General features: G+C 32.2%; 2 protein-coding genes and 1 long non-coding RNA gene across 4 annotated transcripts in view; all 3 read right to left on the bottom strand.

The window, feature by feature from the left end:
* Positions 1–356: 356 nt before the first annotated feature.
* LOC133812775 (chaperone protein dnaJ 11, chloroplastic) lies at positions 357–1414 on the bottom strand. Its single transcript, XM_062246594.1, has one exon. It carries the CDS (start codon positions 1362–1364, stop codon positions 888–890), a length of 477 nt encoding a protein of 158 aa, XP_062102578.1. The 5' UTR covers positions 1365–1414; the 3' UTR covers positions 357–887.
* A 6152-nt stretch (positions 1415–7566) lies between these two features.
* The window catches only part of LOC133812774 (uncharacterized), a 55132-nt gene continuing 40656 nt past the window's right edge, over positions 7567–22042 (bottom strand). Inside the window, exon 2 of the long non-coding RNA XR_009884025.1 lies at positions 7567–8883. This is a non-coding gene — a long non-coding RNA (uncharacterized LOC133812774). The remainder of the gene's footprint in view (positions 8884–22042) is intronic.
* Positions 15413–19398, bottom strand: LOC133812772 (DNA-(apurinic or apyrimidinic site) endonuclease 2). Of its 2 annotated transcripts, none has more exons than XM_062246592.1 (9): positions 19024–19398; positions 18730–18948; positions 18494–18653; positions 17863–17973; positions 17646–17726; positions 17066–17266; positions 16797–16948; positions 15936–16654; positions 15413–15653 (listed from the first exon to the last, which is right to left on the bottom strand). In XM_062246592.1, the coding sequence occupies exons 1-9, from the start codon at positions 19241–19243 to the stop codon at positions 15582–15584; spliced, it is 1935 nt and encodes a 644-aa protein (XP_062102576.1). In that variant the 5' UTR covers positions 19244–19398; the 3' UTR covers positions 15413–15581. The 2 variants fall into 2 exon arrangements, with proteins under 2 accessions (XP_062102576.1, XP_062102577.1); XM_062246593.1 differs by having other exon boundaries at positions 17863–17978; positions 18494–18579; positions 19024–19394.

Below are 22042 nucleotides of genomic sequence, written 5' to 3'. Positions count from 1 at the left end.
CTAATCATCAGTTTCTTGATTAGCTTAATTTTCTATAAGAAGTTCAATTTTAAGTCTTTTATTTGAAAATTTAAATTTGGAGGGTATAAAGACTTGATATTTTGAAATTTTTTTTTGAAATTTTCTGAATTTAGGACCAAAATTATGGGTTTCTCCGAGTTCTAAAAAAATTGAAACAAGCCAATTGTAAAATTTATAGGAATTGCACAAAATAAGCTCTCAATTCTCATAAATTAATTTTAGTCATTATAGATCATATCAATTATGTGTAAATTCCAAGAATCTTTACAATTACTCATAAAATAATTAACACTTAATTCGAAGCAAACAAGAGTACTTAATTTTTGAGTGTTAACTAAAAAGCCATAAATGAGTGTCTTTTTTATAACTTAATAAGTTAAGGACTTGAATTACACATAAAAATTGAAACCCATTAAAATACTGAGCCCCAATTTGCTAAATATTGTTAATTAAAACTGAGCCGAAAAGTAAAAATTATACAATAATTTGTATTTTTAATATTGAAGAAGAGATATTTTTTTTGCTGTAATTACGCAAGGAGACATAATCATAGAATTTATGCATAATTTAAGCCTTTTGACATTTTCGCGCGATTTTCTTTTCTTTAACGGTAATACTGACGGCGACACCAACGGAGTTTCCATCTCCGGCGAGGGATGATGATGATCTTGATCTCGATCTTGATTAAATTGAACGGCTCCGATCGCTCCTCCTTGGCGCGTGTTAAAAACACTCTTAATATGTACATACTTCAATCATTTCTGATTCTCTGTAAAACTCTCGAGTTTTTAGTCTTAATCTTTTTTCCTAATTCGAAGCACGAATCATCGGCTGAGTTCGAAATCGGAATCGGCCGAATCGACTCGTTACCAGCACTGATCGGTCTCCCAGTTTCGGCGAGAGTAACCGTTGAATCCAGACGCCATGGTGAGCGGACTCTGACGCCTCAGAAACCTCCGATCGTAGTCGGCGCGTTTCGTCGGATCGGATAGAGTAGAGTAAGCGGCGTGGATCTTCATAAACTCATCGGCGGAAGAATCCTTCCGATCTATCGTCGCCACGTCCGGATGGCAAACCCTAGCCAATTTCCGGTACGCCGCTTTGATCTCCTGACAAGTTGCGGCGGTAGGGATGCCGAGGATCTGGTAGAGCGACGCCGCCGTGTTTCGTCGCGCGTTCAGGTACGATGTCGTCGTCTCGCTCTCCGCAGAGGCGTAAGACGTGGAAGCTGCGGAGGCGCGTGTGGTGGCGAACCTAACGGACGTCGGAGAAGGCGGTTGAGAAGATCTCGGTGAAAGGCTCGAAGGGGAGAGAAACGAGGTGGACGACGGAACAGAGAGCATTGTTGTACGGTCTGGTGTGATTGTGAGGTTATGGTCGAAGAGAAAGAGAGAATCATTGGGTTTATATGGAGTGGGCTTGGGCCCACTTTGGGCTTCTTTTTTTTGTAAATAAAAAAACAACTAACCATGGTTAAGAGTGCGGTGCGTGCTTCTTCTGTCATTTTATATTGTTTTATGTGTTTATGTTAACCATGGTTAAGTTAGTGATGAGGTTGAACTTGAATCTGACTCACTTGTGCTGTGTAAATATCAGATGTCTATCTTATTGGGTCGACATGGTGATTGATTCGGACAATATCCTAAACTTTTGCCATATCAAGATTGAAATTTATATTTTATTACTCGAAACTATTTTTTTATTTTTTTATTATTTGGCCCATGAAATTATGGAAATTGAGACATAAAGTGCAATCCAAATCATCATCATTATTATTAATATTAAATGATAATTATGGAATAAAATTGATACAAAAATATAGTTTAGATTAGCATGTTAATATATTTAGGAATAGTAATTATACTCTTAAACCTATCTATGTGTGGGTATCATATTCTAATGGGTAAAATTAGGGTATGGATATAAAAATCTCTTACTTTACTCATTTCGCTAAAAAATTATATTTTTATGGACTCATAAAGTTTTTTTTTTTCAATATTACGATTTTGCATATTTTTCTTCTTTTGTGTTAATTTGTGTAGAGGTTAAAATTTGGCTCATGCCTAAGCTCGATTAGGCCCAAAACTATAGCGTCAAGTAAGACACACTAGCAATACATGCAACTCGACATCATGTCATCTAAGATCCGACGCATATTCAATATCAAGTCTCGTCAATTATTAACTAACTATTAAAGGTCAATAAAGTGAATCACAAAAATAAAATAATGAGTAATAAGGTAAGGTGTGAGTAAAACTTTTCTAATAAAGTAAGTTTGTGGAAAAATCTACCTATACCATACTTGTGGCCATCTTGTAATATATTTTAAAGTTTATGTCTCAAATTAAGATTAATCTTTTATTTAGGAAAAAAAATGTAAATAGGATAGTATTAAGTGAAACAATGTTCATATAACGCGAACTAAAGCGATGGTATGTTGTTGTTAGTTTATAATTTCAGGAAAATTCTGTAGTAGGGGTACTAGTTTTGCTCTTACTGGTAGGAGTGTTTCAGTTTTTGGCATTTATGAAATTATAACTCAATTTTTTATACGACGATATACATTGTAGTTGTAGTATGCATCCTACCAGATTTAAAAAAAAATTGAATACTTTACAATGTCGAAAACAAAAAATCAAAATGGTTAACGTGCATGCAATTGAATATTTGAACCCTGTTTTGACATTGTAAATAATTCAGAATTTGCTAAAAACTGGTGGTATGCATGCTATAACTAAATATACAGTGTCATATAAAAAATTGAGTTATAATTTCTCTTCTCATGCCGAAACAGAGACGCCCCTAGCGGTAGGGCCTAAATTGGCACCCCTATTATAAAATTGCTCACTTTCTAATCAAGTAGTTTGCACATGGTTAGCATGTAATACTGTTAATATTAAGTATAACCTTTTTTTTTTAGTAAAACATTAAGTATAACCTTGATTCTATGTAAAAAATTGAATTATATAATTGAAGTTTTGTGTAATGTTGGTATTATTAGTAACACTATACAATTATAATTTTATGAGAAAATATTCATAATTTTTTTATCTTCTTAATAAATATATTTCTTGTTTGTATCTTTTTGCCCTATTTTCTCTTGTTTGATTAGTGGGGATTAATTATTTCTTTCCTATTTAGTTATAAGAAACTCGTTGGTCTGTGCTACTGATTTATCTTTAATTTTTGTGATTAAAAAATCATCTCCAACATTACAAAGATGAATTTAATCTTTTTTTTTAAATATATATATAAATTACTTGAATATTTTGGTAATAAATATTTCAAAGTCTTATGTGTTTGTAACGCACTAACATAGTGTTATAGACCTTTTAAAAAAAACATTATAGTGTCGAACAGAAATAAATTTGTTAGTTTTAGATGGTGATTTGATCAATGAGATTGGTTGACTCTATATATTGATATTCAATAAAGTGTCATTAATTTAACTTTTTGTTTTAATAAAAATCATAAACAGCAACAGGTGTTAATGGATGCCGGCCTATATATGTCCACAAAATTATAATAGGTGATAAACATAAACAATACTCTTTATGTGTATTCACAAGTTTTTTGATAACCATTTGGCTCACATGGGCACCATTTAGCCTTATTGGAATGACTTTTTTTTAAAATAATAATAATAATTGCTTAGGAGGACTAAATCTAGATATTATATATGTGTTTTGGACTATGTGTTTTGTTTCAATGGGTGTTTGTTTAACTATGTGTTTTGACCAATTAATTTTTCGACAATGTACTTTGTAAAATGGTTCAAATGATACTCTAAACTCGATTTTGGTCAAAGTTTTCTGAACTAAAATCACAAATAATTCACCAACCTAACAATTCATAACAAAAACAAAATCATTATGCCTAACAACTGGGTTGTTATATTCAATTTTTTCTTTATCAAAATTGAGTTTAGATGTCTATTTGAACAATTTTACAAAATACAGAATCTAAAAAGTAATTTATCAAAATACATAATCCAAAAATGTATAAGCTCATTTTAAATATCTTTTCATAATAATGGAGACCAAAACCTTATTACATGTTGGTGCTGACATCATCACTTTTTTGTCTAATGATGTATAAATGTGTGTTTTTTTATGAAATATATTTATAAGTTCCTTTCTTTTTTAATATGTACTTAAGGAGAAATAAAAATGGTACACAATGTAACGTCACAAATTACCTGATAATGCTTAGGGCCTTGAGTAGGGCTAAGATGATAAATTATGGAAATTACATGTTTAAGTGTTTTATATGCGTGTAATTATGTGGTTATGTGAGTGATATTATTATATGACTTGATATGCATGTTTATGTGTATTAATTAAGCATGTGGGTCCGTTTCTTATTTGAAGGGCAATTTTTGTAATTTTGTCTGTTATGGGTATATTTGGCATATATGTGATATATGTGTGGGACCACATTATTACGCGGATATATTTGGGTTACTCGGCACAAGGCGATTGTAGGGAGCAAGTTAGCGGGAAATTCACAACGAGACCAATACTTGACTCGGGGTGAGTCAAGGGGTATTTTGGGTATTTAGCACATTACCGGGTTATTGGGTAATAAGAATGATTATTTGATGATACATTGGGAGTTAGTGAGATCATGAGGAAATTCTAGGAATTTTGATTATTTTACCCTTGGGGGCGTTTTTGGGACCCTGAGTCTTGAGATTTACTTGAAGTTACTTAAGCTCAAAGTAACCTGTCAGAAAGAAAAGTACGTTCAAAACACTGTTTATCTCTCTTTCGTTATCCCTTTTTATTGTTCGTCGAATTTTCGAAAGAAACTCGAGTTTTAGGACCTAGATTCAAACAAGGATCGAGTCATAACGATTCTAGGAAAGATTAGATGCTTATTAGTCAGATGATTTAGCGAGAAACAACACAACCAGAGGTAATTTAAGCTTTGAATTTCCGAGTTTCCGTTTCCTGAAATTTCTTAAGTTTTGAATTTGGATTTTACGTTTTGAAGAGTTTTTGAATGATTTAAAGTTTGGGTTTTGAGGATTTGTGCCATTGAGGTGATTGAGAACTTTGTTTTTGAGATTTTGGTATGTTTGGATAGGTTTTTGGAATGATTTCAAGTGGGAAAATCAGATTTTTGGGTTGTGTTCGTGGTTGGGCCGCAACCCTTTTATTGTGTGCCGTGGCCCAAGCTTGAAAAATGTGGTTTTTTGGTTGTTGAGGGCACCTTTGGCCGCTGCCCCTTTTTGGCAGGTCGCGACCCACGGTGGAGGTAGTAAAGGGATTAGCCCCTATTCTTGAGCAGACCGCGGCTTAGGTTTTTGGGGCCACGACCCAAAAGGGCAGAAATGGCCAAAATGAGTTTTTATTGATGGGAACTTAAACCTAAGGGCTCGGGATCGATTTTACTACCCGGTTTGGCAGGATTCGACGTCCCAGAAGCTAGGACTTGATCTGGAAGCCTTTATTTACTCATTATTGACGGGATTCTATACTTGGTTGTGACTAGGTTATCGCTAGGGGCTCGGGGTCAGGATCGTGCTCGAGGGTTGTTCTTATTTTTCATTACACTCGGACTTGAGGTAAGAAAACTGCACCCATTATGTGACATACTTGATTAGGCCTTGGCTCGAATGATGAATATGGTTTTGATTGGGCATTGGCCCCTGTAAATGCGCATGATTATGATTATGCCTATGATTATTGATGAAACATGTTAAGTGCTTTATATATGGATATTTGTTATATGATGAATGCTTGTTTGCATTATATATTTGAGAAAAGCATTGACTTATCAGTAAAGGATGGCAATAACACTGAGCCCTGGTCGTAAATCATTGACTTATACGCTCGTTCCACCCAATGGTCGTAGAAAACCAAAGCACTTGACTAGCTCTATGGCTAGTTACTCAGAGGTAGTGATTTATGGTCACATGGCTAGGGCAAAGGATCTCAGGTTGACTCTATGGTCATTTGTAACGCCCCACGTCACTATGGCTGCTTCATGGAATGACGACTAGCCCTACAAACCAACACGAGTCTTTCCAGCGTGCTTTGTCCTCACTCGCACTCTTCCTGGGAAAACTTCCCAGGAGGTCACCCATCCCTAGATTACCCCAGGTCAAGCACGCTTAATTTTGGAGTTCTCAAGTGATGGGCTACCGAAAAGAAGATGAATCTTGTTGATATAGGTAGTACCCATCAATCTATTTAAGCCCTCTTCAACTGTGTAGTCCCATACCTACACAGTCTTAGAATCATCACACTTGACCTTCCCCAGGCGGTGTGGGATTGCACAACTTACCCGGTCTTTCCCCTTACGGATCACGGGATTTTGACTGTCACATCATCTATTCAGGGCAAGGACCCCGGATTAACTCTATGGTCATCTATTCATGTCAAGGACCCCAGGTTGACTCTATGGTCATCTGATTAGGGTTGCGAGCCCCGGAATGATTCCATAATCATTTATTTGTACCTGTATGCAAGCATGAGTAGGTTATTACTACTAGGCATGTTAGATATATATATATATATATATATATATGAATCTGTATATATTGTTCATGCACTTGTATTAAGTTTTCTTGCTGGGTCTTGGCTCACGGGTGCTATGTGGTATAGGTAAAGGGAAATGAAAGCTAGACCAACTATGAATTGGAGAGTTTGGGTGGTGATGTGTATATATGTGGCCGCTTGACCACCACAGCCAAGGTTTCTCAGAGGAACTAGGGTGTAACCCTATTTTTGCCGCTTAGGTCCACGAATTGTAACTTATGAATTGTGATGACCTTTTTGGAATTGTAAATAACTTTGTAAACGTTATTATGAGATCTCATGTACAGTTTAATGTTTTTAATGAAACATCCATTCATTTTGACCGAAATTTTTAATCCTGGACTAGTAATCACACTTAGATGCACGTTTATGGTCTAATGACTCGTTTAATGAGTTGAGCACTATTTAAAATACACAGTGTAACGGTCTTGGCTAATCAGGGTGTTACACACAATATTTGGCATTTGCTTATGGTTGCTCAAGATCACTATGAGGTTTTGATTTGTACTGTTGTACATGTTTAATAAATACACGAAATATGTTATATTTAATTTTTTTTTCCATTGAAAAATGCTAAATATTATTGACAAATAAAAATTCAATATTTACTAATTCTACACCGTGTCAAGCAAGTTATATTTTCAACCAGACTAATCACAAAGATAGAGTTCTAAGAGTCGATCCATTAATTCAACCAGACTTGTTATTTTATAAAATAAAATAAAAAATCAGCAAAAACATATTTATTTATTCCTTCCTCTGAAAATGCTGCTCTTGCTTCTCTTTACTCTTAAAAAAAATTAGAGTTTGTATAGAATAAAGCTCTCAATTTTTGCACAATCAATCACTCAAGTCTTTATTTAATATTTTTTGTCACTTAAGTCTACTAACAGTGTAACGTCCCTAAGGTAGGGTACGTCTGCCACATACTCGTAATTCTAGGGTTTACGAGTATGTAAGGCACTTGACCAAAAGAATTAAATAAAATGATACGAAGAAATACAGAAAAATTTAAAACTTTTATATAAACTTATTAGAAGAAATTATTACACGTATGAATACTTTTAAATTTAAGGCAGCCATATGAAAACTCTAAACCATTATTGCATTGCTACTGAGTCCGTGCTCCACAAGTTGCTCAACAGCTAAAGCCACACCTGGAAAAATGTTGGAAAATAACATAATGAGCTAACGCTCAGTAAGCAAATCTCATGCATACACATACACATGAATGTCGTGAGTTTGTAGTGCACATATACTAATATGCTGACTTATATACTTATGCATTTCATTTATTGCTCATGCACTTTCAAACTTTACTTTTACGCTCTTTCTTTTAGTTTCACATTTTTATGGGCCCAATATCACTTGTGCACACTGTTTGATTCAGCCAATGCCTGCAGGGCTTGTTACACATATCATACAGAATCCCATGGGTTCTCCTCCGGCTAGCCATCATCTCAGCTAGGCTCATCATAACACTCATTTCATCGTTGCCATAGCTGCCATACTTATTACACATATGGAGGAGAAAGACGGAAACATGGCAAACATATCTGAATGGTCAACTCTGACCTAGCCCACACTAGTGGGCAGCCACTATAAGTCTTATAGACTTCCGTCTTCTTTACTGAACTTACTTGATTGCTTCATCAAAACAGTGGCACCCTTTTTAAACATCTTATTATCACTTTGCTTAAGCCTTGTGTCATTAAAATGTTTAACTTTACATAAGACTTTTCAAGACATTTCATAACTTTTCTCATATTCATATGCATGGTCTTATATCACATAATAATGTATCACATAACTGTACATGCCATGCATACATGCTGATGCTGAAATGCCAATGTTCGTGTTCATGACTGATGTTGATGGTATTCAATCAAGGCATTGTATCACATCTCATATAACTCAAAACATCTTTAGTCATAATACATGAAGCTTTGGGTTGGTGGCGTTGTTATACCTTATCGTAGAGCTATGGCTCAGGTCTAAGGTTTCCAGCCTAAAAACTTAAACGCTTCATATATCATAACATATAACAAATCATGAACATAGAGTAATCCACATATCCATCAACATAAGAACACATACTTGCACATAATTCATATCATTCTTAACCAAGTAAGACATCTTTCACATATCACTGAATTCATCAATTACATATCACACAACACCCTTATGGTGTTCATATAACCATTCTTCACATACTTATCATATGCATCATCATCATACCATACTTAACTCATCAGATGTACACAATCAATGTAGTCATGCATCTTACACTTAAGCACAAAAGGTGAGATTTACTTACCTTAGGTCCTTAGCTTATTTTAAAATTCCTCACCAAGAGTCAATCAATCAAATCCATACAAATCCTATTCAAGGCACATCATTTATTAAATTCTATCAAAATCATAAATATACACTATTGATAGTGTATATTAATAATACCAGAAACTATATAAATGATAATAATAAATTATTATCAACGTAATGCAAATAACTCTTCATATAAAACCATGCTTTAAACCTTGCTCATAAGATAATGTACCCTTATGATAATAATAATAATAATCCCAACAAAAATAATAATTATCGTCTATAATTAAACTTATTTCGATATTAATAACAAAATACTTCAATAGCAATACGTATATGGATGTATATATTCAAATAGTCATTTTATAAAAGAAATCATATTTGTAACATAAAGTTGTAATAATCAATATAATGATAATAATATAAATATAAATATTTATATTATTATTAATTAGTCATAATATCAATTCCAGTGATATAATAAATATACTTTCTCCAAACTTCACTGGTCTTACAAATATCAATAACTGTAGGAAACTAATATTTGATATTATTTTAATATTCAAATATTAATATACAATAATAATGGTTAGATAATAGGTTTACTATAAATCATACTTTTCATATATATATATATATGAATCTGTATTCTTGATTTACTTAACAAAATAATAACAATAATAATTAAAATTACTTAATCATAATAATTTCCATATTAATATAAAATCAATTAAATATGTATTTTTATACTTGATTTAATATCTAATATTTTCTAGAAAATTAGACAGCACAACGGCTATAAAGTGGACAATTCCAAAATCAAAACCTGTATCAAAAATATATATAATCCCAGACAGCCAGTAAATTACAGAAAACATTCCATATATCAATAATATATAATTATATACCATAAATACACATAATAACAATTACTCTAATCAATCACAATTAAATCACAATATATAGGTTAAAGAAATTATACCAAAATGATCGGGTTCCACAATAAGTCAAACGATGATTTTCTGAGACTCAAAACGTACTTCGGAACCTCGAACACTAAGTTTCGACCGTCGGTCTACGGTGGATCGCGGTGGCACGTGGTGGGCCCACCACCCAACTATGGTAGATGTAGGAACAAGTTATTGGGTTTTGAAGCCCACAACACGAGGAGCACGATGGTGGTGACGGATCGGCAAACGGATGCCCGAGGTGGCCGAATCGCAACTTTGAAGTCGCGGGGTGGCCGAACTTAAATCGAGTGGTTGAGGCGTTTAATCGGCGAGTGAGCTCTAGATTCCCGCGTGGGTCGATAGTTCGGAGGCCTCTGAATCCAACGGTCCGGCGCGTGGCTAAAAATGGTGGCCGGAAAGTACTCCTGCGTCGTCGGCAACAGTAATACGCAGAGGAGAGAGAGAGAGAGAGAGAGAGAGAGAGAGAGAGAGAGAGAGAGAGAGAGAGAGAGAGTTTCTGAGGAGAGAGAGAGAGGGGCTCGGGTAAAATGAAAGGCTGAAGCCTTTTATTTTATTTTATTTTATTTATTTATTTATTTTTAAAAATTACACTTGGACCCAAAATACTAAAATTCTTTTCAAATAAGCCCTTTAGCCAAACTTTCTTAATTTTATAAAAATCCCCAATTAAAATTATATGAAATTTGGGTCCAATACTTGACTACTCAAGTTTCTCTTTATTTAATCTCATTAAAAACATAAAATCATATTTTAAACACTATTTTTCCATTACTATTTCTTAAATTTGTAAAGTTGTACATTTTATGTATTAAAACTTTGATTTATAATAAATAAATGTATTATGAAAATGTTGGATATTACAAACAGATTTTGTTCAAATCAAATGTTAAAAAATGCCACCTATATGGGGACTATACAAAGAATATGAATTATTCTTGATAAAATGTTTTTTTTTTCTTCTAAAAACAATAATGCAAATATTTTTCTTTTCTTTTCAAGAATAATTTTTAGCCAAAAGACATGGGTTTAAAATAGTATAAATTTCACTTTATAATTCTTGAGTGTGTATTTGATTTTTCTTTTTGTAGATTTATCATTTTAAAACTTTTTTTTATAATACAAAATGGGAATATCTATGGCACCATATATTTTTTTGTTCGGTATTATACCAAATTATGTATTTTTACGCACATAAATAAGTTATGATCCTAATTTTTTTACATGACTATGTTCATTGTAATTACAACAAACCTCATGTATATTTTCGAAAAAGTATAAATAATTTAGAATACTAAAAATAGGGTTCCATGCTATTAGTACCACTACGCACGTAATATTATATTTGTACACTACTTTCGGTACCCTAAACTATTAAGAATTTATTGAAAACGTGTGGGAGGGTTGCTTTAACTACAATGAACACCACCATCTAAAAAAAACAGAGGTCATAATTTATCTACATGTGTGAATTGAAGCGTGTAGAATGGTACTGGTTCCATACCATAGTCGTTCCCTAAAAAATATACCCAAGTTATAAATACAATAATATAATTAAAACTATTTTTGTATAATTTTTATCATGAATTCCAATGATTTTCTATATATATATATATATATATATAAAAGCTTCATTTTTTTTTCTCTCTAACTTTTTATAAGAAATATTTATATGATGTACATGTATCCTAAAATACTATACAGTAAAAAATATTATTATATAAAAAATCATTCTTATAAATAAAAGAAAAATATGATTATTTTTTATGATGAAATAGTAGAGATTTTAGTGGAGTAAAAATAATAAAAGAGAAAGGAAAAAAAACCTATAACGGAGACTTAATATTATGAAAAGAATGATGATTGCATTGCACAAGTTAAAAACTTTGTGTGTGCTTATATAATATATATATATATATGTAATTGGAATAAGAAGCAATTGGAGTAATGGAGTATGGAGTCCTAATCATGTTTATGATCAAAAGTCAATTAAAAAACAAATGGATTAATATAGAGAGCCTGCTAATTAAGGTCTAAATGGTATTAATTAACTTACCCCACAAGGCACAAGTAGGTGCATGCAAAAAAAAGAACAACACTACTGCCATTTGGGCAATTTGGTAGCAAGTGACTCACTAAGTCTTCTCCATCTTTCGTTGACCTTATATAAAGTTGTATATATTTATCAATAAAAAACAATTATAAGAAAGAGGAGCAGGTTGATTTATGAGGTGGTCCTCTCATTTGGATATATAGTTGGTTTTTTATTATTTTTGGGTTTCTCCTATTCTAAACTGCCATTATTATCTCAGCAGTTGAGAAGTTGAAGCCTTCAAAATCATACGTTACATCTTATTACTACTATTTATCTCGGGTGCACAAAAAAAAATGAGTTCATCGGTGCACTCTCTTTTTAGATTTTGGCTCGGGAAGTATTTTCGGCGCAAATTTTCTTATTACCTCGTATATTGTAGTACCGAAAAATAATTTTTTTTAGTTATTTAAAGCATCTTGAAAATTTACAATATACTTTAAATAACTACAATATATACTACCATAAAAAGAATTACATCAAAAATACTTTCCGAGCAAAAAAACTAAAAAATAAGGGTGCACCGATATATCCATTTTCACCATTTATCTAATGCTGCTTATTTTAGTTTTTATAGCTCTAGACACAACCAAAGGGCCATACTGATAGCGACTACAAAGGTTCTAGTCCATTGGTTATTTTATTTTTTATTTAAAAAAAATGAATTATAATAATAATAATATTAAAAAAAGACTAACGCAAAAGGAAGTGTCTGGCCATAATGACTACATTTTATTTCATTATTTGAAGTACTCTGCTCTAAGCACTCTCATTCTTTTACAATTGCGCCTCAAAAAATATCTTCAATTGTATTAAGACGACAAAGTTAATGCATCCAATTTGCCAACTTGCTTTGTGAACTCTTACATAATCGAAATCCAGGTAGGCCCCTTACCCACTCCAACACTATCCAATATATCTATTTATATAACATCTTCTATGTAATTTTATTTATTACTAAAACGATTTTTAAATTATTTATAGCATAAGCATGCAACATGATCAATCCAAAAGTGGGACTACATTTAAAGGCTATATTATATTATTATATAGAAAAAATAATACAATTACAAAATATATAAAGGATTCATTATTATTTTTTAGATTTTATTATCATCTATGTACAATACATTCACATATATATATTTTTTAATGTTGTTATCACCATAAATAAGTTTCAATATATATATATATATATATATTCATTTTAGATTAGAAATCTCAAAGTGCACTCAACACTATCTAATAAAAGTAAAATTTTCTTACAAAAGGTGATATGTTCAATTCTTTCTAATATTAATATTTGAGTATTGCTAAGAGACACTTGTTGTGTCCATCATCATAATAAAGTATCATATTGCTATTGATACAATTCAATATCAAATCATATATATTTTAACTTAATAAGTGTTATGAGATGTTGCTAACCAACTAAATAACAACACTCTTAGTATACGAGACAACTAGGACAAACCCCCCGTTACACCAGAAACCTATGAAATTCGAACAAATGTGAGCAAATTAGGGTTACCCCAATAAAAACAAAATTAAAGAAAAAAAAGACCACCACAATGAAGTGATAACACTTCTAGATACCAAATAATTCACAATCCGATTAGAGAGTTAAATTCACGTGGGTAGCATTTTGGGACTCTGTTAGTTTTAGTAGCTATCACTGTCTTAAATGAGAACTTTCATAGTTCATTGGCCAATGGATAATAACGTTTGAGAGTCTAAAATCGTGTGTACTTCGCTATCACACCATATTTTCTTCCACAATGCTCGGCTGGTATCAAAATGAAATATAAAATAAAGATAAGTATCTATTGGGTTTCGTTATCTTCTTTTTGACAAAGACACCAATAAATAGTCATAATTATAAATTGCCTAATTGACGACGATATGAGATTAAACAAAACACCTCACGTTCATAGTTCTAGAGATTTAATCTTTGCCAACTCGACAACACGTTTTGACATTATCCTTTGAAAAAAGAAAAAAACAATTAGAAGACTATCTTTAATTACTTTTAGTTATTTGTAAGATAACAAAAAATTTAGTGCATGAACCAAAAAGCATATTAAATTAGGAAAATAAAAACAATGAGTTAACACTTGAAGTGACCATTCAAGGTGGTGAAACAATACTTCATAATTCATCCTAGTGGTTTATTATAGCATATTCTTCTATTAGAAAATGGAAACATTATATAACATTTTTTATTGGTAATGCTTCTTATATGATTACGTTGATCCAACATGCGTAGTCGCATTCATAAAAACTGTATTATTTTCTTTGAATTTTTTTATTGCACTGTTCAATTCAAGTTACGATATTGAAAAGGAAAGCTAAGCAATGCCATACCCATATCCCTATTTTTGGCCATAATTGAAGCAAATCAACGACATTATAAATTACAAGGGACCCACCTGAACCTAAATCAATCACTAGACTAAATCTTAAATTTTGGTTCACCTCTCCTACGTATGATCTTCTAAGACTTTAGCTGTTTGAGATGAAAACTAAACAAAAGTGATTGGTTTACAGATCAATTTTGAAGGTTCACTTGTCCCTTTTTAAAAAAAAATTTAAGATTTCTTGTGTTGAAGATCAATCACTTTCACTTCTTTAACTTGTATATTTCATATACGTGAATAATTTACTCCATAGAGAATACAGCAAGAACAAATTTAAAAGTTAATGTATTCATTATATAAATATATATAATGTGGTCAATTAACAAAGTTTAAACTGTCAATGACCAAATAGTGAAACACGCATACTTGTGAGAGTTATAATAACACAAATGGGATTATTATAAACAACAATGACATCAATGACGGTTGTAAATAATTGAATTCAAAGCATGTTGTGTCTTAACTACGAGTATATTACTTGAAAGAAAGAGCTAGTAATATAATTACCAATTAGATTATTCCTGTTTATTTTGAATTTAGACATGAATAAGTCGTTAGAAGTATCTGTAAGAATTTAAAATTGATTTTCTGGCCTTAGAAGATGCAAAAAATTTCATAGTTTAAACTCATATTTTAATATAGAAAATCTTACTTGAAATCTTCAAAATTCTCTGTGAAAAATGTAGAGGGTATGCTGGGGTTCATCAAAGTGTCTTCTTCCTAGGATCAATTAAGGACAACAGTCAAAACTCATATTTTCGATGAATCATCTCATAAACCTTGCTGAAAAGTATTTAAAATCTTATGTGCTTGCAAGAGATATAGTATCATAAATCAAAAGGGTATGCTAAGCTTTGCCAAAGTGTATAAGATCGTTAGATAACCAGTGGAAATCTATACTAGTAATCTAGCTCTGCACAACTTGAAACAATTTCATCAATTAAATGGCTTTAAAATTGACTTACCAGAAAACATTCCCAGCAAGTGTAGTCCTGGATGAAACTGAGTCGAAGGTAAGGTACTTGATAAATGAGAGATGAGCAATGAATGAAAATCGAGATAATATATAATAAATATCACATTTACAGAACATGGTTGTTAGCATGAGTAGTGCACCGTAAGAAATACTGAAAAATAGAAGACAAAAAAGAGAAAAACAAGAAAGAGAGCAGCTTTTAGTAAAAATGAAAACTCAAGTTATTAATCACTATCATCATTTTCCTCGTGATTTTGAAGCAGCCCATTTAAAATAACCACAATTTGCTTCAGGATTAGATGCAGGTCCCTGCAGAAGAACAAAAACAGGCCTCTGGTTAATGCATGTATTATTCAGGCTCTTCTTCAATTAGTATGTAATGGAGACGAATTCAATTTGTGAGTAATCAGTAAATAAAACAAGTGCCAAATCCTACATCTCTAATCTATTGTGGCCTATGGCTACTAGCTTCTCCCACACAAAAACCTCTCATTGCAAATAAAATCCTCACAATTTCCTTTTTTCTTTTCTTTTTCCCCATTTTCTGAATTGTATTACAAGCAAAGGCATCACAGACGTGGAATACAATACCTCAGCTCGTACGCAACAATAAAATCGATGACCGAAATTTGGCCCTTGTTTCTTCACAACTCGAGCAACACAAGGTTCCTTGTGACCCTTGCAAAGAGGTATGCTATTCTGCATCCTCTGCTGTATCCTTTGCCACTCCAATAGAGCAACACTATTCTTCTCTGAAGAACAAGTATTCACTTCAATCTGATCCAAAGTTGGTTCATTTGACTCCAACTCAATCTGCTGAGGACTATCACTCTGACTGAGGTTCTGAGTTTGACCATCCCCCAACAGAGACTCATTTGACAGATCACTAGTCTCAAAAATATCTTCCTGATTAGTTGAACTATTTACACCAACACCATTGCTAACGATTGAAGTTTTATGGAAAAATGACATAATTGAGAGTTGGGAACGCTGGTTTTTCTTCGCTTTTTTCTTTGTCTCGTTATTAGAAATTGATCTGATGTATTTACTCCCTGGTGTAATTGAGGTAATAGAAGCAACTTTGCCACCAGGAACTCTTTGAATCTTATCTCCTTTTGAAATGAGAACTTCAGATTCTTGGCTTGAAGAACAAAGGTTTCCGCAGGGTACACCAGGTACATCACATTGATCAAAAGATCTTTTCTCTCTATCAGCACAGCTTCCAAGAATATTGTCTCCATCTGGAAATGAACTTGATACTTCGGAAGGCTTAATTTCTTTTGCAACTTGTCTTTTCATTAATGTGGACACTGCACAAGGCTGAGGGCTCAGTCAATTTGGAATATTGTAAAAAAAGCAAGATGCAGGAATCAGTAGGGCCAAGTCTTCAAAACTGTACAAATTGAATATATCAGAGCAAAGAATCGTGTAGAAAAATTAAATTCCTCGTACCAAGAGTTTGCTGGATACCGTAAACCATAGGTATGTATCTGGCAGATAAAGATGGGGTGCTGTGTTTAGGAATGTTAGGTAGTTGCAGTAAACTTGTATAAACAGGAGCATGATCAGAGCCTTCTAGCTTGATGCGCTGTCCCCCTTTCCATCTGTCATTGGGAAGAAATATAATATCACATCCTAGCATTTAGGTAAATATGCATTTTTACAAAGTGAATCTACGGATAATGCAAATTTGAGACAATTAAAGTGTTGTGCTGCTCTACCTGAGTGTATTTCCCGGTTTCCATCGTTTATACTGTGTCAATATGTCACACTCCTCGAAGTGGCAAGTTACAAAGCTGTGGTCTTGCCGGTCCTGCTGTTGGTGCAAGCATGGTCCAGCACAAAGAATATGGTCAATTCTTGTCCCATAATTGAATTCTTCTGCACCCGTATTCTGTGGCCAGCATGTGTATGCTTCCGTCCTGCAGAATAATCAGGATAAAGAAAAGATCAACATAGTAAAAACAACCATACTTTTAAATATAGATATGATGGTGGAATTATAACCATGAGATATTAAAGTGCAGAAATATTCACATTTCCACTTTCTTACAAGTTTCTTTGATCAAAAAATAAAATGCAAAGAAAGAGAGAACTCATGTTTTCTGAGTCAAATCCAACTTCATTTAAAATGTTGCATGGGAGGCTATATGTTAAAAAAGAGGCAGGCGTCGTCAAGGTTTAAAATTATTCACAAGTTATGGCCTCAAAAGTAAAATCAAGATTTAATATCACACAAGAACAGAATTTAAAATTATTCACAAGTTATGGCCTCAAAATCCTATAATCTAAGTTTTATACCTATCAGGATGTTTTGCTCTGAAAACATCAGAGAAAGCGCCTCCATTATCCACTAACATGGATCGAAACCATCTTCTGAATCTACAAGTCAGTTAATATCTAAACATTAGCCTCTTCCATAAAACTGTGAATAAAATAATTGTGCACCACTAGACAGTTCAAAACTTAATCATGATCACATCAGACACCACTCCATAGAATTTGGGCGGCAGCTTACTCATTGTTTTCAAAATCTGGTCCTGCTTCACAGCGATCTAAAGAAGTGGGTGCAATGTTTAGATCACCAACAACAATTATCCTCCTTCCCTCACACAGCAAAGACTCCCATCTTTTCTAACAAAAAGAAAAATAGTTCACCAATATCATAAAACCAAGTATAAAACTAGAACCACATTATGTTAAAGATAGATGACATGCCAAATCCTAATTGCACGTAATTGTACTTATAATAATCTAAATAAATATTCGAGTACCCCATAGCAAAAGTAGAGATTACCCACAAGAAAGTAAAATGGGATTGGGAACACTTCAGATAGGAGGAATACAATAAAAATAAACTTAATGCACACAAACACATTTTCTCATAAAGAGAGAGAATTTCATAAACAGGGAAAAGAAACCTACGAGTGCAATCAAGAATATCCAATTAGAAAATAACAAGGAAGATAGGTTTTTCCATACTTATGATTAAAGGTAGTCTTTATTATAGATCACATGTAGTAAACTATATTAACTGTCTTTCAATAGCCTATATGCAATAAAAAAGGTCCACAGTCTATACAACATAATTGATCTTCTTCTAACATAATTAGGTCAACCACTAAACCCAATCCAGAGGTTTCTCCTACCTGCAATATCTTGTAGAAGTTGAGCTTAAACTCGATCCTTTCCGCATCGTCACATTGAGCTCGAGGCCCATACAAATTGAACAGAACTGACCAAAATCACATCGTAAATCCCACATTCCAACGCCATAATCAAACGCAAGAAAAAGTTTCAAATTTCTCCCTACATATTTCATAGTTGGTAGAAGTAGTAGTAGTAGTTAAAGCCTAATCAACGTCAAAGGAAGTGATAAACTCACCAAAATGACCATGATCAGTCATAACACAACGTCCTTCGCCATCAACCTTAAGAAGCTCATCTTTCTCAAACTCCTCAAGTCCAGCAGCAACCACGTGCGTCTCTCCTCTCCCCAAACGAGAACCCCCAAGAACACCCGTAAAACCTTCCTCGGCCGCTAATGGCAACGCCACTTCGGTACTCGAAAACGCCGAATTCACGCGGCAAAAAGTAGCAACACCTGAAGGAAAAACAAAGTAAAATTGAGACAATGTGCGAGCTGGTGTTGGTTGAGGCATTTCATCAAACACCTTACCGGAATAGCCAGTTCGGCCTCGTTCGGAGGTGCGAGTGCAGGAAAAGAATGACTCGTAACCCTCGGCCATAACCAAATCGGCAGTGAGTTCCTGCCTTCGGAGCTTGGTCTCCTGGAAGCATATGATGTCGGCGTCGAAGGAGTCGAGAAGTTTGAGCAGAGAACCATATTGTGAGATTCGTGGCCTCAGGCCATTCACGTTGTAGGTGACGATCTTCATATAAAATACATATAATTATATATATATATATATACACGGAATTTCTCCGATCTAAGGTCGCCGGATTAGAAACTTTTCCGGGCAGATGAAAGAGTAAAAGGAGAGACTTTGATCATCGCCTTCGCCGTAGTGGTTGGTTGGTTGGTTGGGGACTTTTGTGTTCTCTACGCAAAGACCTTCATGAACGACATGTCGTTGTGCCGTGGTGGTATGTGGTCCGTACTCGATTACCTCAGTAAACGACAGGTCGTTCTGATTTTTAAAATAACACAAAATTGATTTTTTTTTATAGACAAAATTGATGTCGTTATTAATGTTTCCTTTTAAGAATATAAATACATAAAATGATATTCCATCTTTTATAATTAGTTATAATTTTTATTATTTTCATAAGGATTAGAAGAAGAAGAAAAAAAAATCACATTTCTAGTATAATCTTGAGAACATGTGCAACCTCCTATTTGTCTATGTGACCATACTTAATTTATTGGTGTTGGAGATAATCTAAGAATTGAGAGCAATCTCACGATTTATCTATAATAGGAGCTCAATTATCTTATTTATTTCAAATTGAAGTTTAAAGTTTAAACTTTCCCAATTTTTTCTTTAGGAATATTGGCGACAAATATACTCAATTTTTTTCAATTATTACACTTTAATAATAATTTTATTTTTTATAGTAATAATACCTAAATCAAAATTTCATTGCGACAAAAAAAAAATTAGTGTGACTGTTAGTATGCAATGTTAACTGCTCGTTAAATATCTACGTGTCACATTTTCATTTGGTCTAAGTAAGGTGTTACGTAGATACTTAACATATAGTTAACCGTGAGTACCAACATTACATCAAAATGTGATATTTAGATTTCATTACCATTAAAAACATTGAGTGTTAAAGTATAACAATTAAAAATGTTTGATTATGTTGGCTGCTAATAAACTTTTTTTTCTTTATAATTACTCAATTTCATTATTATCTTTAATTTTTTTTATCAACTAGAATGTTGAAAAAAAAAAATTTGTAAGACAAATGACATATCTATATTGTAAATACATATCAATATTTCTTCTAAAAATTCAAAATCAGAATCATACTATTTGAATTATGTTTTCTTGGAGGACAATTTTGAATCGTTCTTGATAAAAATAAATAATTAAATAAAAATGACATGATTCTTTAATATAATCTCAAATATAAATTTATTAAAATGTATATAATAAAAGGATAATTTTATAAATACATATTTTTTATAATTTTTTTACTTTTTTCGACCCCTAATTTTTTTTTTTGCAATTTAACTAATTTAATTTTTCAAAAATACTATTTTCAAAATTTTTTATTTACAAAAATACAGTATAAAAAAATTTAAAATCAACGAGATATCAACCTCAGAACAATTGTAAATCAACTCGACATGAACACATTGTATCAATCCAAAATCAACGAGACATCAACCTTACAATAACTACAAATTTACAAATTAACTCGACATTAACACATTGCATCAATCCAAAATCAACGAGACATCAACCCCACAGCAACTGCTAATCTACTAAACATTAATATTTGCATCAACCCAAAATAAACTAATATATATATAAACCACCTCGAAAAACTTATGGCTGCATTTTAAAATTGATGGACCCAAAATAGGTATGTTTTAAATATTTATACTTGCAAGCGCACGAATCGTATATGGAATATAGTGTTCGTGTAAGCACGAGGTCGAACCCAAAGGAGTTGTCTAAAATCGAAAATGAAACAATTTTAAACCAAAATTAATAAATTCTAACCCAGTCCCAAAGATTGATGAGAATTTGTGACAAGAAAATAAACTAAAAGATAATAATAAAGATATTAAAGATAATATATAAATATAAATTAAAAGTAAAAATCAAGATGACAAAATAAAATTATTAAGGATTAGAATCCACAAAATATAAGTTCAATAATATTTATAAGTACATTGATTCTCAAGTTTTAGTGATAGTTAAAATAAATCAAACTATTATTTTCCAAGTAGATTTATAATTTTAAGTACAAATTACTACTAAAAATATAAGATTTTTTTTCACTTTTCAAATTATAATTTCAAAGCATTTAATGTAAATCAATCTAATGAAATAACAAATAAATCAATGAACATTATTTATAAGGCAAAACATAATATTTTTGTTCTAAACATGGATGTGTACAATTTAATGACACATCTTACACAAAGAATATTATGTTTTTGCACTAATGAAGAACAAAGTGTAAATATGTGCTAACAATCCAAAATAAATGATATTTAAGATGAAAGAAGATATTTGAAGAAGAAAATTCCATAAACTTTGTTGCATAAAATGGGAAATCAACATACAAAATAAATACTATCTAGTTACAAATTGTTTCATCATCACCTTATCTTAAAAAGATTAAAAACTCATAACTAAAATAACAAATACAAACTAAAAATTACAAACATAAATAAGAAAATTTGGAAGATGAACCTCCAAATTTTCCTCTAAAAATACATAGAAAAATAACAAAATAGAAGAAGATGATGAAGAGAATAGAGAGGTTTGAAAGTGTAGAAAATTTGTTGTATGATAACCTCTCCTAATTTTCACACTTAATTCACTTATTTATAGCCAAAAAAATGTGTTTAAAATAATCAATTTAAATTAATTAAATTGATTAAATTAAATTTAAAATAATGAATAATATGACATATAGGGGTAAATTTGTAGGGGTGATGGGTAAAATGTATAAAAAATTGGGTAAAAATGTGGTATTTTTGGCAAAGGAGACAA

This window comes from Humulus lupulus, chromosome 1 (assembly GCF_963169125.1).
Source record: "Humulus lupulus chromosome 1, drHumLupu1.1, whole genome shotgun sequence".
Lineage (NCBI taxonomy): Eukaryota > Viridiplantae > Streptophyta > Magnoliopsida > Rosales > Cannabaceae > Humulus > Humulus lupulus.
The sequence above is the reverse complement of the archived record's forward strand: the minus strand, read 5'-3'. Positions and strand labels throughout refer to the sequence as shown.